The 14,016-nt window shown below is 41.8% G+C and overlaps 1 protein-coding gene across 3 annotated transcripts in view; it reads right to left on the bottom strand.

Annotated features, from left to right (window-relative positions):
• The window catches only part of FCHSD2 (FCH and double SH3 domains 2), a 284,078-nt gene extending 271,615 nt beyond the window's left edge, over positions 1 to 12,463 (bottom strand). The window contains exons 1-2 of one of the 3 annotated variants that reach the window (XM_082749741.1): positions 11,594 to 12,463; positions 9,739 to 9,836 (exon numbers count right to left, since the gene is read on the bottom strand). In XM_082749741.1, coding sequence (XP_082605867.1) covers positions 9,739 to 9,836; positions 11,594 to 11,614 — 119 coding nt within the window. In that variant the 5' untranslated portion in view covers positions 11,615 to 12,463. Of the gene's footprint in view, positions 1 to 7,113; positions 7,340 to 9,738; positions 9,837 to 11,593 lie in introns of those variants that run through there. The other 2 variants (XM_082749740.1, XM_082749742.1) reach the window with 2 other exon arrangements.
• Between the last annotated feature and the right edge of the window lie 1,553 nt (positions 12,464 to 14,016).

Below are 14,016 nucleotides of genomic sequence, written 5' to 3'. Positions count from 1 at the left end.
ATGGGATTTGTGAAATTCAAATGAACATTCAAAAAATTTACAAAGAAAAACATAAACTTACCACCACAGGCTTCCTCAAGTACTTTATATTTTCAAGACTGAATTGCCAATCCTCAATTATTAAGGGGCAAATTATTCAGCCAGGAGTAATTCTAGCTCTTATTTCTCCTTCTCTAATTTCAGTATAGCCACTTCACTACTTATTAATGCTTTCACCTGAGAAGTAAAAGAAGTTCAGCAAAACCACAACTGCCTGGAGGGTCCTTGGGCCACCATTTCTCTAAATTATCAGAAAACCGTAAATGGTTAGATTTTTAACCACTCCTGTGTTGCTAAGAGGAGAATATTAAGAGGCCTATTGGGCCATTACCTACGGCAAATATAAAAACCTACTTCTGACCTATGCCTCTGAATTCAAAAGAAGTTAGTAGGAGGGCATACAAGTGTTTTCTAAGGAATTCCTTATTCCAGCTTTATCTTTCACAATTAAACCCCAACACATTTTTTACACTTTTATGGGAAACACTAGAAGTAACTTAGAAATTGGTCCCTATGGCAAAAAGGGCAAAACAGTAATGTGGAAAAAGCCATATCACTGCCACCAAAAACTTATTTCTTGCTGACAAAGACCACCTCTCCAAGAATATAATCATATTCCCAGCCTCCTTTGCAACTAGGCACGCAGAGGCAGATGAACCAAACTCAGCCAATAAGATATAAAGTCAAGTCTATTCAGATAATTTCTGGTAGAAATTATCTTCTCAGAGGAAAGAGGAGAAGAAGAGAGGGAAAGTTCGCATTAAAGATAAACTGCCCTTCCCTCCTCTTCCTCCACTAACACTATTGTATAAGATCATCATGCTTGGAATTGCAGAAGTCATACAGCAATAATGAGAAGAATCATAACCAACACACAGAAAAATAGACGGTACCAAGGACTACTGAACTTAGTGAAGGAAATTCTTAATATTACTTGAATAATTTATCTTTAAGGCTCATTGCATTTTTAACTCACCAGTTAACTCTTTAGGGGATAAGTCAGTCACAGACCATAATTCTGAATTGGTATTCTGAATTACTTAACATAATCACAATCCTAGAAAGACAATTATCATATGATCTCTCTGATATGAGGAAGTTGAGATGCAATATTGGGGGTTTGAGGGGTAGGAAAAGAATAAATGAAACAAGATGGGATCGGGAAGGAGACAAACCATAAAAGACTCTTAATCTCATAAAACAGAGAGTTGGTAGGGGGGAGCAGTTATAGACATTGAGGAAGGTATGTGCTATGGTGAGTGCTGTGAAGGGTGTAAACCTGGCTATTCACAGACCTGTACCCCTGGGGCTAATAGATTATATGTTAATAAAAAAATAAAAATGTATAAAAAAATAATAATCACAATCCACATGCATTCACTGAGCATCTATTATGTCACTATACAAAAGAGCTTTTATATGCATTACTTTGTTTCAATTACCAAAATAATCCCATAAGATATTATAATTATTACCATTTTACAGATAAGAGACATGAGGCTCAGAGAAGTTTAAGTGACTTGTGGTGATTTAAGGTCAAAGTCACACAGTTAATAAGAGATTAAGACTAGGATCCATACCCCAGTTGCATGCCTCTTAAGCTAGCACTCTGTTCAAGTCTATAAATCTATAAATCATTAAACAACTTCTTCTGCAGTGGTTTGCAATAGCCATTCCAACCAAATCTTCATATTTTAGGAGCACATAAGGATCTATGAACAATGGCTTATGAGTTCATAAACCATTAAAGAGCAATAGGAAAAGGTATTGTTAAAACCCTTACTCTTTCAAGTAGGCATTGGTCTGTGATAAAAAGTTTTAGTAAACAGATTCTTTCAAACTGTATTTCCCTATTTCCTCCTCTGCCTAGTTTGTACCTCCTACTCTTAGTATCCCTGCTCCAGAACTGATCATAATGTAGAAGTATATATTTAAAATGTAAATTCATTTAGTCAGTTAAAATTCCATGTTGTCCTTTCATTTTAAAATCAGGTAATCTTTTTTTTTCCTTTCATTCAAAGAAATGTTAAATGCAGTCCTATTTGATCTTTTTCCATGCAGTCCTATTTTTAAAAAGTTCTCCCCTCATGATTATATCATTTTAAGTTCTCATCTGAAAGAATACTGGGGCACCTGGGTGACTCAGTCAGCTAAGCGTCCAACTCTTGATTTTGGTTCAGATCATGATCTCAGGGTTGTGAGATCAAGCCCTGAATCAGGCTCCATGCCCAGCTTAAGATTTTCCCTCTCCCGGAAACATATGAGACTCTTTATCATAGGAAACAAACTGAGGGTTGCTGGAGGGGAGGTGGGTAGGGGGATGTAGGTACTGGGTGAGGGCATGTAATGTAATGAGCACTGGGTATTATGTAAGACTGATTAATCACTGAATTCTACCTCTGTAACTTAAAAAAAAAAAGTTCTCTTTCTCCCTCTCCCCCTCCCTCCTTCTAAAAAATAAATTTTAAAATTTTTTTTAAAAAGGAATAACACTGAATTGAGAAGCAATTTACAATTTTAAAAGACCCAGGTCCAGTATCTGATTAGCTATTTCCAGTTTTCATCATATCAAAAACAATAATTCCAAGACACATTATATTCCACTAAGAAAAAATGCTGCCAACTAAATTGATACAATACCCTACCACTTACAATTTTTATTTATACTTATTGAAAGAGTGCTTTTAAACTTATTTAGTCAGATTTTTTAGGATATATTACTCTTGTGCATAATTTTAAAAAGATAAACTGATGCATAAACTGGTCACACTCAGGAGTCAAGCTCTTCTGAACCACTGTTCTGAATCAATCACTGATACCTCTGCACCATCAAAAGCCCAGCTGACCCAACATTTGTATTCCAACCATTAACTCTGGGATTTTCTTTCAACTCTGCCAATAGGTATTCAAGTTCTATGTGTGAAGAGACACTGACAACTTCATCAAAGCCAAAACCAACTCTGGATGTATCTGGATTTCAGAAGAATGTAAAAACAAAAACAAAAAAACTGTGCTTCTTAGAATTAATGAAACATAAAAACCTCCACTGTTGGGCGCCTGGGTGGTTCAGTGGGTTGAGCCTCTGTCTTCGGCTCAGGTCATGATCTCAGGGTCCTGGGATCGAGGCCCGCATCAGGCTCTCTGCTCAGCGGGGAGCCTGCTTCCTCCTCTCTCTCTGCCTGCCTCTCTGCCTGCCTCTCTGCCTGCTTGTGATCTCTTTCTGTCAAATAAATAAATAAAATCTTTAAAAAAAAAAAAAAAAACCTCCACTGTTACCTTGAATAAGACAACATCCCTCTTCCTAGGCTCTAATTTCCACTAACAATAGCAGCTACCAATGTGAAGATCTACCATGCTCAGCATTTCATGTATCTCATTTAACTTTTACAAAAAAGCAAAAAAGGTAGGTACCAACCTTATTTTACATATATGAAATATGAGGCTCACAGAACCTTAGTAACTTGTCCAAGATTACCCTACTAATAAGCGGCAGAGTTGGGTTTCAATCTCTGGTCTACCTTCAAAGTCCTTATCCTTTCTACTGCTTTAGTAACTCAAAATTTAATGCGTGTCTGAATCACTTCAGGTGATTCTTACAGAGTGGGAAAAATTTAGCAAATACTGTATATATTTGCAAATCAAATAACTTACATATATAGACATACATATACATATACATATACATATACATATACATAAAGAACTCTTATAATGCAATAAGACAAATAACCCAATTTAAAAATGGGCAAAAGATCTGAACAGACATTTCTCCAAAGAAGATATACAAATGGCTAATAAACACATGAAAAAATGCTCAATATCACAGACTATTAGAGAAATGCAAATAAAAGCCACAACAATACCACTTCACACCCTTTAGGATGGCTAAAACCAAAAGACAGACAATAATAAGCATCAGCAATGATGTAGAAAAACTGGAACCTTCATAACATGACTGCTAGTGGGAATATAAAATGGTGGAGCCACTTTGGAAATCAGTTTGAAAGTTCCTCAAAAAGTTAAACAGAGTTACCATATTACCCAGAAATTCCACTACCAGATTCATACTCAAGATAAATGAAAACGTAAGTCCACACAAAAATTTGTACATGAATGTTCAAGGGAACATTATTCATAACAGCCAAAAAATTATCAACTGATAAGTAGGTTATTAAATGTGGTGGTACATCCATCCAACAAAGTATTATTCAGCAATAAAGAGGAATGAAGTACTGATGCTGTAACACGGATGAACCTTGAAAATATTATGCTAAGTAAAACCAGTCACAGAAGACCACACACTGTATTATTTCATTTTTACAGAGTTCATTTCTATAGAAAAGGAAAGTAATTGCTTAAGGCTAGAGAAAATTATGGAAGTGATTGATAATCAGTACAGAGTTTCTTTTTGGGGAAGCAAAATGTTCTCAGGTTTAAGTGTTGATAGTCATACAATCCCATGAATATATTAAAAACTTTAAATAGGTTAATTGCATGGTATATGAATTATATATCAATACAATATAACTTTTTTAAAAAACAGTCTAGACCAGATTACTTCTAAGGTTCCCTTCTAGACATAACAGTCTCTGAGACAATGAAAAAATTCTCAGAGCATCTATAAATAGTCAAGAATCCAATCCCCGGTGAGTCCCACAAACTTACAGTTTATAGAAGGTAACAACATATAGTACAGTAATTCCTCACTTGAGGTCACTAGACCTCCAGGTTTCTACAAAGAAAAGACAGGTGCTTTTTAAGCTTGTTTCCATTTTTCAGAACATCTGTGAGAAACCATACACTCAGCCTTCTCTGAGGTAAAGTTTCAAGTATCTTTGCCTTTGTCTGGACTCATGTCAGTAGTTTTAAAATACTGATTCAAAGCTGATTGACAGCCTGATGTATGAAAAATTAAAAGAAAGAAAAATTATTAGTTAAAATGTACTATTTGATAGGCAAAATGTTTCAAGAAATGGGACTTATGATGATTTCCTTGATTAAAAGCTTGGATAATACAGAGAGATGGGATAATGCACTAGACTAGAAATTAGAGAAATAGCATTTTTTTCTCAGTATGATTCACTTCATCTCACTGTGCCTCAGTTTCCATTTTCATTGACAAACATGACAGTGTTCAACTGACTCTAAAATTCTATGTTTTTCCAAATTATATAATGACCTAAAAATGTCTGCTAAGAAGGTAGTTCTTTATACTCAGGATCCCTGCAAAGAACTTTCTTTATTGACTCTACTTAGTATATCATAAGAATAAACAATATGAAATATATAATATTAATAAATAATATATAAGCTGTAGTATTTAGAAATTTACACATGGTTTTAGAAAGCAAAGAGAGAAAAAATAATAATAAAAAACTAAAAAGAAAGTAAAGTTTCCTTGTCTATTGCTGACAACAAAAGTCAACAGGAAACACTTCAGTATAAAATCTCCCTAAAGCATGGAATGTCCCTGATTAACAACAAATGAGTTATCTTTCATTCTCATATTTTACTCCCAACACACCAGCTTCCAAATACATCTCTGGAAAAAATGAACTGAAGCAGGGGAGGAGAGCAAAGGAAAAATACTGTATCATAACTGGTTTCCTCCCTTCAAAATTCCAGAAGATGAGAAGGGGGGAAGGAAGTGGAAACCAGCCATAACCCAGCATGAAATTGTCTATTTACAGCTTAATACACTACATCTCCTATTACATCTCCTACTGACAGCTTAATAATTATTGTGGTCTTTTAATTTTTCGCTCTTTTTAAAGTAATAAAAATTTTTTCTCTGCCTACTAGTAATTTCTTTATATTAAGAAAAGCTATTTGCACTTTTTTTGAGTGAATTCACACTAACTTAAATTGAGCATAATACTGGTTGAGGCATCAGTGAGAAAGACTACTATTTGTGGGGAGGAAGGGGATGGGACTCTCAAAAAAAGAAAAGCAAAGGCACCTGGCTGGTTCAGTCCGTAGAGCACGCAACTCTTGATTTCCAGGTTTTGATTCAAGTACCACACTGCGGGTATAAAGTACTTTAAAAAAAGGTGGGGGGGGGACAACAAGCAAGATCTTTTATAAGATAATACATATAAAAACTTCAAGTTCAGAAATTGCTAATGAATTTTTTTTTAAGATTTTATTTATTTATTTGATAGATAGGGATCACATGTAGGCACAGAGGCAGGCAGATAGAGAAGAAGAAGCAGGCTCCCACTGAGCAGAGAGCCCGATATGGGGTTCAATCCCAGGACCCTGGGATCATGACCTGAGCTGAAGGCAGAGACTTTAACCCACTGAGCCACCCAGGAGGCCCTTGCTAATGAATTTTTAAATGTCATTCTACTTGCTAGGACAGACCAGAAAAGCCAAACTACCCCCTTTCTCAAGCAACTAAAGTTATTATGAATAACAAGTGTATGCAATTTTCAACTTCCAATTCAATATTATCATTGAAAAAAAAAATCAGAAACATAAATTCACCTATTAGGAGGTAATACGGTATTCTGATCACAACTATATAGGAGTGAAGGAATTCACTGAAATAACTTAATATAGGGGCGCCTGAATGGGTCAATGGGTTACAGCCTCTGCCTTCCACTCTGGTCATGGTCCTGGTGTCCTGGGATCAAGCCCCACATCGGGCTCTCTGCTTGGCCAGGAACCTGCTTCCTCCTCTCTCTCTCTGCCTGCCTCTCTGCCTACTTGTGATCTCTGTCTGTCAAAGAAATAAATAAAATCTTAAAAAAAAAAAAAGAATTTAATATAAAAGAAGAACATATATCATTTGAATAAAGAATCTACTAATTTTTGGAACACCAACAATCTATGTATTTATATATTATATGTAAATATATATCCTCAACATCAAATAGTACAGTATGTTTTCAAGTGCCCACATGAATCAAAGTATAACACAAGCCCAAAAGACAATATGCTAGCACAAACAGAACAATAAAACACTTCACCTAAAAACAAGTAAGGTACACTTAAATATAACCAGTTACATTCACTAAACAATTTTGCCAGCCTAAACAAAGGGTACAGACACAAAACTGAATTAAGACTTACCCCCTGACTTCAAGGAATTCACCTGAGGGGCGAAGCCAAAAGCGTGTGCAAAATCAAAATCCTCTGAGATCACAGAGATCAACAAACTTGCAAACTTAGTGGCAACCAGAATTTGCCAAGTGAAAAAGTGGGAGGAAGGGTATTAACGGGCAAAGAGAATGGTGTATTTAAAGGAATGAATGTACAGAGCACAATTAGATAACCAGAAGTCCTGAGTGGCCAAGGCAAGGCGAATAAGAAGGAAGGATGAATAAGCATGAAATGGCAGTAATTACAACAGGAAAGGAAGCTTGTGGCTAGGTTACAGAGCATTATATATACTACAACAAGGTGTGTAGTCTTTATCTAGGAGGACACAGAGAACACAGGACATAATAAACAATGTTTTTAGAAAGCTAACTGGTGGGGCGCCTGGGTGGCTCCATCGGTTAAGCCTCTGCCTTCAGCTCAGGTAATGATCTCAGGGTCCTGAGATTGAGCCCATGTCAGACTCCCTGCTCAGCAGGTAGTCTGCTTATCCCTCTCCCTCTGCTACTTCCCCCTGCTCCTGCATGTGCACACTCTCTCTCAAATAAATAAAATCTTAAAAAAAGAAAATGAAAGGAAAGAAAGCTAACTGGTGACAATGTGGAAGACAGACTTTAAAGAAGGGATTGAGGGGTAAAAGATATGAGAACACTACTGCAATAGTTGGGATATTCTTGCAATAAGGCAAGTGAAATGTGATGGGATCAGCAATACTACAAACAAATAAATAACAGGAGCAGAACAACCTATATCAATTTAGCAGTGATCATGTGTCCCCATACCTGACCATAAGCTCTGGTACTAAGGTATAGGCATAGGCAGTAAGTGAAAAAAAGAAAAGAATGTAAACAATAAGTCTTTAGAAGATATAATCACAGGGTTTAATGACCACTGACCTTCCATACCCAGAGAAGCCTCACTTACTAATTTGGCCTTACAAAACTGCTTCCAAAAATTTATTACTTTCTTCATCTGGAGAGTGCTACTACAGTACCGTATTTCACTTAATAGATGTTTAAAACTTAATTTTTTTTTTTTTAAGATTTTATTTATTTATCTGACAGGGGTCACAAGTAGGCAGAGAGGCAGGCAGACATGCCGGGGGTGCGGGGAGAAGCAGGCTCCCCCCTGAGCAGAGAGCTAGATGAGGGGCTTGATCCCAGAACCCTGAGGTCATGACCTGAGCCAAAGGCAGAGGCTTAACCCACTGAGCCACCCAGGCGCCCCTAAAACTTATTTTTTTTTAAGATTTTATTTTTATTTATTTAACAGAGATCACAAGCAGACAGAGAGGCAGGCAGAGAGAGAGAGAAGGGGAAGCACACTCCCTGCTGAGCAGAGACCCCAATGCGGGGCTCGATCTCAGGACCCTGGGATCATGACCAAAGCTGAAGGCAGAGGCTTAACCCACTGAGCCACCCAGGTGCCCCTAAAACTTAATTTTTAACCTTACGAAGAGCTTCAGGTATTTTGCACAGGAATTATTTAAGTCTAAAAATTCCCCTGTGGCCACATGAAAAACAAAAGGAAACTAATGCAGAATTAAAATAGAATACTTCCCAGTGAGAAAACAATGATCTTAGTATATTCAAGTTTGGATAAGCCTACATTTATATGCCCTAGTTAGAAACCCTGAACAGACAGAAGAAATAGTTATAAGTAGTACCTAAATTAAATATGGGGCAGGAAAAATGGAGCTCTTTAAACTAAAATGTTTGGGCTCCAAACAATTCAACTATCCAAACACAAAATTTTATTATAACAACACACAGATCATATTTTTCATGAAGTCAACATGAGGTCATGCACCACAGGAGAAATAGGCAACAGATAAAGCTTATAGACCCAATGCCAATTTGATAAATGTGTTACTAAAGGGAAATAAGAATTGTAGCCACTCTGTTTCAACATGCAACTTATCTTCTATCCTTTATAAAAATATATTTGTTGAGCTGTCAATTTGTATTACAGGATTGTTAAAACAGTGGTGTTTCTTTCAGTAAAATGAGTCATGCTTCCCTCTATAAAGATACTGATTTTCACAATGCTGGCAAGATGGCTTATTTATTTAGAATTGTCTTAATTATGAATACAGGTAACTTTAATGACAAAATATGATAAACATATTTCCCACTAAATGTAATGTTCAAAGACAGAATTGTATTTGTCATGTTCCAACAAATAGTGCCAGCGTACAATAGTCTGAGGTTGACAGGCTCACCCCCAGATATTAACTATTAACCAGAGGTGTCAGTTTAAAAATCTCTGTGAAATCATTAAGGTCAGTAAATGTTACAATTCAGTGGAAAGATTATTTAAATAAGAATTTTTACTTTAATAATTATAATTTAATAATTTTTAAGAGCCTTGTTTTTTCATGATAGTATGTGTAGATTATAGGTTCCACCACTAAAGGAAAAAAAAAAAAGTTTGTATTGCATTAGTTCCAGTTATAATTCCTAGCTGAGTCAAAGCTCTAACAGCATTAAAGCAGGAAATCCAAAAGGAAATTCCATCATCAGTTCCTGGGGCTTGGTAACTCAATGGTTCTTTGAAACAAAGATATAAAAGTTCTTATACTATTTATTATAACCTTACCTCATATCTTCAAGTAAATCACATTCTGCTTGATGTTTGGCTTGAAGTTTTGTCATCTGCTCAACTTGAGTGTTTTTCAGTTCTTGTGTAACTTTCACCTAAAATATACCATATATTATGAAGGCCTTAACTGCAATTTTAAAAACAAAGTCATTACTTAAGCAAAATACTTAATTGCTGTCAGAATATATACCTCTTGCTCATTTCTCCCCTACAGAATATATACCTCTTGCTCGTTTCTACCGTAAAGGCCATAAATCCATTACTAGTTACCTAATTTTGTTTCCTGAGGACACAATGAGAAATCTAGCCAAATATCCTGAAAGAGGGTAAATGAAAGTAAAAGAGTATAAAAATTACAGATTAAAGAAATGCAAAATAAACACCAGTCATTCCTTTTCATGCACAAGCTTAATATATATGTAGTAGTCTTCTTAGAGGTTTTTTTTTTTATTTCTTCCAAAAAAGATTCAAAGATCTCAACCACCAGGAGAGGTGAGCTGAGTATAGATGGCAGACGTGAGTATAGGAATGTCTAATATATAATGGCCAAAATTTACACAATCATGAAATTATATGCATAAATTGACTACATAAATCATCCCATAATGGCTGCAAGAAAGCACAGTCTCAGGATGCCAGCTCGCTGACAGCGCATCAAATCACAATCTCTTTCTCACAAAGGAGAAAGCAAAAGTGACCTTCCAGCATATGCAGTGCTTTTAAGCCACCCCAGCAAGCCGGTCCCCGTGGCGGCTCCACTTCAAACAGAACAGCAAATGCAAGCTGTCCAGTGCCTCGCCAGCCAGACCCGGACCCCAGGGTTCCAGGTTTCAGTGGGCCTGGAATCCCTGCCGCCGCCGCGGAGAGGGGCTAAGCGGGAGGGCTGGAGGTACATGTGTGAAAGAAAAAAGAGTCACTTAACTGGAGAAACACGGATTAAGAAAGAGAAAAAGAAGAAGCAGACGCGAGCGAGTTAGGCATTCAGCAAATGTTTGCCCACGAGGGGAGGACAGAACAGCATTCTCCACCCAATGCCCAGGGTAGACACTCAGTAACCATCTGCAGAATTAAAAAGACAAGGACACAGCCTCAGCCCTTGAGAACGCTGGGGAAGAGGGCAGCGAAACAGTTCTCGAAGGGCGCAGCGGGGGGAGCCGCTGACATGCCGAGAGCACCCGTCACTCCCACCCCAAGCCCAGATCGCGGTGCACACGCCACGCACCGCCTGGCTCTCGCTCTCCGGGGACAGCACCAGCCTCCTGGCCCCCTAGCTGGAGGGGCGGGGCAGGACTAGGGGTGTGGGGGGAAGGTTTAATTTCTTGTTTTCCCCTGGGGTGGGGGGCGGTGACTAGTCTAACTTCTTTTCGGCCGCCCCGTGGGAAAGGCAGGCCGAACCTTACCGCTAGGCTGGAAACAAATTCCCTGAAAATGATCAAATGGGCAAGGGTGGCGACAAGCAGCCGGAGGGCTCAAACCTGGCGCAGACTAAACAATCACACAAGCACAGGCTCAGAAGCTGCAGGGGCTCCCCGCCTCCCCTCGGTGCAGCCCCGAGAATGCACTTTGCAGCGAGCAGCACTGCCATGCGCGCGCACACATACAAATGCACACCCGAAGCTCCTGTGAAATGTATGGGGGTCTCCCGTGCGATGGAAGGTACGAGCCCCGGCAGCCCCTTCGTCGGAAAGACACCTCATCCGCGTGGCCCCCGACTGAAGCCAGCGGCAACTCGGTGACAAGCCCGAGACGACGGCGGTCACGGCCCCTTGCGGAAAGGGGGAGGGGGCGCCCCAGCAGCGTCCCTTGTACACATCCCTCCCAAACCGCAAATGCCCCCCAACTGCACCCTCACCTTCCTCGGCGGCGGCTGCATGATGCTTAAGGGACATCAATCCTCCCCCCGACGGCGGCGTCAGCTCGGACGAGGAGATGGGGGGCCGTGAGGAGGGGAGGCCCGGAAAGCGTGTGTATCTGTGTGTGCGTGTGCAAGGAGAGCCTGAGAACGAGGACTCGCCCGGCAGGGAGCAAGGCAAGGCCGGCAGGCGGCTGGAGGACTCAGGTCGGACCGCGAGTGTGAAGAGAAGGAGGAGGAGCGCCGGGAAGGCCTGGGGCTCCGGCGGCCCGGGGGGTGTGTGAGGGAAGGAGGCGGAGACCGCGAGGGGGCGGGGGCCCAGGAGCTGGGGCGCAGGGTCTCGGAGCTCGCCGAAAGGCTTTCGAGCAGCAGCGTTGTCCCGTTCCCCGCCCGCCCGCGCCGCAGCTCCTCGCGGACGCGGCCTCCCGCCCCCACTCAAGCAGCCCAGCCCTCGCTGGGCCCAACGCCCCCGCCCGGCCCGGGAAGGTGGAAGGCGGTGCCGCGCTCTCGGCTTCGGCTCCTCCACTCTGGCCGCGGGAATTTCCGGCCCCACCGTGTGGCGCAGCGCCCCGCTCCGGCAGCAGAGGGGACAACACAGTCCAAAGCGGGGTTCCAGGGGCTGGGCCACGCTGGAGGGAGGGAGCGTGGCCGCGGCGCGGGGCTTTGGATCTCGGCGTGGGGGAACTAACGGATCGATCGGCGAATAGGAGGGGTAGAAACGCTAGAGGAGCGCGAAAACCCCCCCGTTGTCTCCGAGAGTGGCACGTTCCAAACGCCTCCAGTCCTCCCTCCCCCACACCCAGAGCCAGACGGGGGCTTCACGCGCGCCTTCCCGCCAGGCGACCGGGCGCGCGCCTCCGATCGGGGCCGCGCACGTGGGCGGTAGAGGGCTCTGCGCCGACGCACGCGCACAAGCCGCCCCCGCCTCCTGCCGGCTTTTGGGCTGCAGTGCTTTTGTGTGTGTCTGTGTGTTGGGGTGAGGGGACGACATTCAGAGTGAAGTTTTTACTGTATGCGAAGGGTAGCATGCCTGTGACAGCAGGAGAGTTCCACTTCTTTCCGGTCTTCCAATACCTTCTCTGGCGAGCGAATGCGCTGGCCAGATAGCCAAGCGTGAGGGAGCGAGCATCGACAAGTTCTTCCTCAGCGGGCCACAGGTGCCCACTGCTGCGGTGCCGGGCAGGGGGAATATCTCGTGGCCTCGCAGAGAAGAAAACGGCTCTCTGCTACAGGGCATTCTCGTCAAAGAGCTCGGATTCTGTGCTGGAGGGGAACCGTGAGGTCCTTAAGATCAGAATCCCCAATTCACAGGTGGAGAGGCTAGTGCCCATAGGAGAGATTTTTCACACAGCAAGACTAGACTCTGCGTCACGAAGGGTTCTGTGGGTCATAAAACAAAACAAACAAACAAAAAAAAAAAAAAACATGTGCAGATGATAACCATGAAGAAAAGTAGAGGAGGCAGCAAGGGCAACAGAGGAAGCTCTTGTCTGGGAGTCAGGACTTCTGGGTGTCAGTCCACTCTGTGCCTCTGACTGAGATCTGCCTTCCTCTGTCACTGGGGCTGTTCATCCGGGCAGCCCCCTCCACCTACGTTCCCGCCCTGTTCAGACAGGGGTTTCAGCCTCCCTTGGGGGTCCTTAGAAAAACGAAAATACCTCTTCAAAAGCCACGTGGATGTGCGGAGGGTGAGCTAGATCGCCTCACGGTTTTATCAGAAGCTGGGGTCCCAGACAACTGTTCTCAGAAGCGTAGTCAGGCAAAAGAAGAAAGTCACTGAGGTCTGGAGAGATCCAAGTATATTGGCTGAGGCCACAAGTGGCCAGAAATTGGGAAGATGGGACTCGAATCCAGGTTGTTCATCTCAGATTACTTAGATTCTTGTACAGGAAGGTGATAGAATCAGAGTTATGCATGAGTCAGGTTGTAGGAACTAGGAGATCAGGCTTTTTTTTTTTTTTTTTTTTTTTTTTCTAGTTTCCTTCAGGCTATTCAAAAGTCAGCCCTTCACCAGAGACCACAGTCACTATCAGGGAAGGCCTGGGGCAATGGAGCCAGGTGGGCAGATGCATAGCTCCCTGACAGCTGTGGGACCCCAGACCTGAAGCCCAAGGTAGCCAGACTGGGCTCCAGTCTCACTTTCAGCACCAGTCCATGGTGAGGCCTTGAGCTGATCAGTTTGACGCTTCCAGTGTTTATTTTCTAACTTGTAAATTGGGGACATAATACCAGCCCTGCAGGCTTGTTGTATTAAATGGAATTTCTTCTAACACAAGGCCTGGTACATAGTCGGTGCTCAATGAATGTGTATAGATTCATCATTCATTCAAAAAATATTTGCTAAGATCCTGCTTTGTGCCAAGCCTTGTGGCAGACACTGGGGATACAAAAGTTAGCAAGACAATCCGCCTCAGCCTTTAGCA

The sequence above is a fragment of the Mustela nivalis genome (genome assembly GCF_964662115.1).
Source record: "Mustela nivalis genome assembly, chromosome: 9".
Taxonomy (NCBI): domain Eukaryota; kingdom Metazoa; phylum Chordata; class Mammalia; order Carnivora; family Mustelidae; genus Mustela; species Mustela nivalis.
Note: the sequence above shows the minus strand (reverse complement) of the source record. Positions and strands in the feature narration are given on the sequence as shown.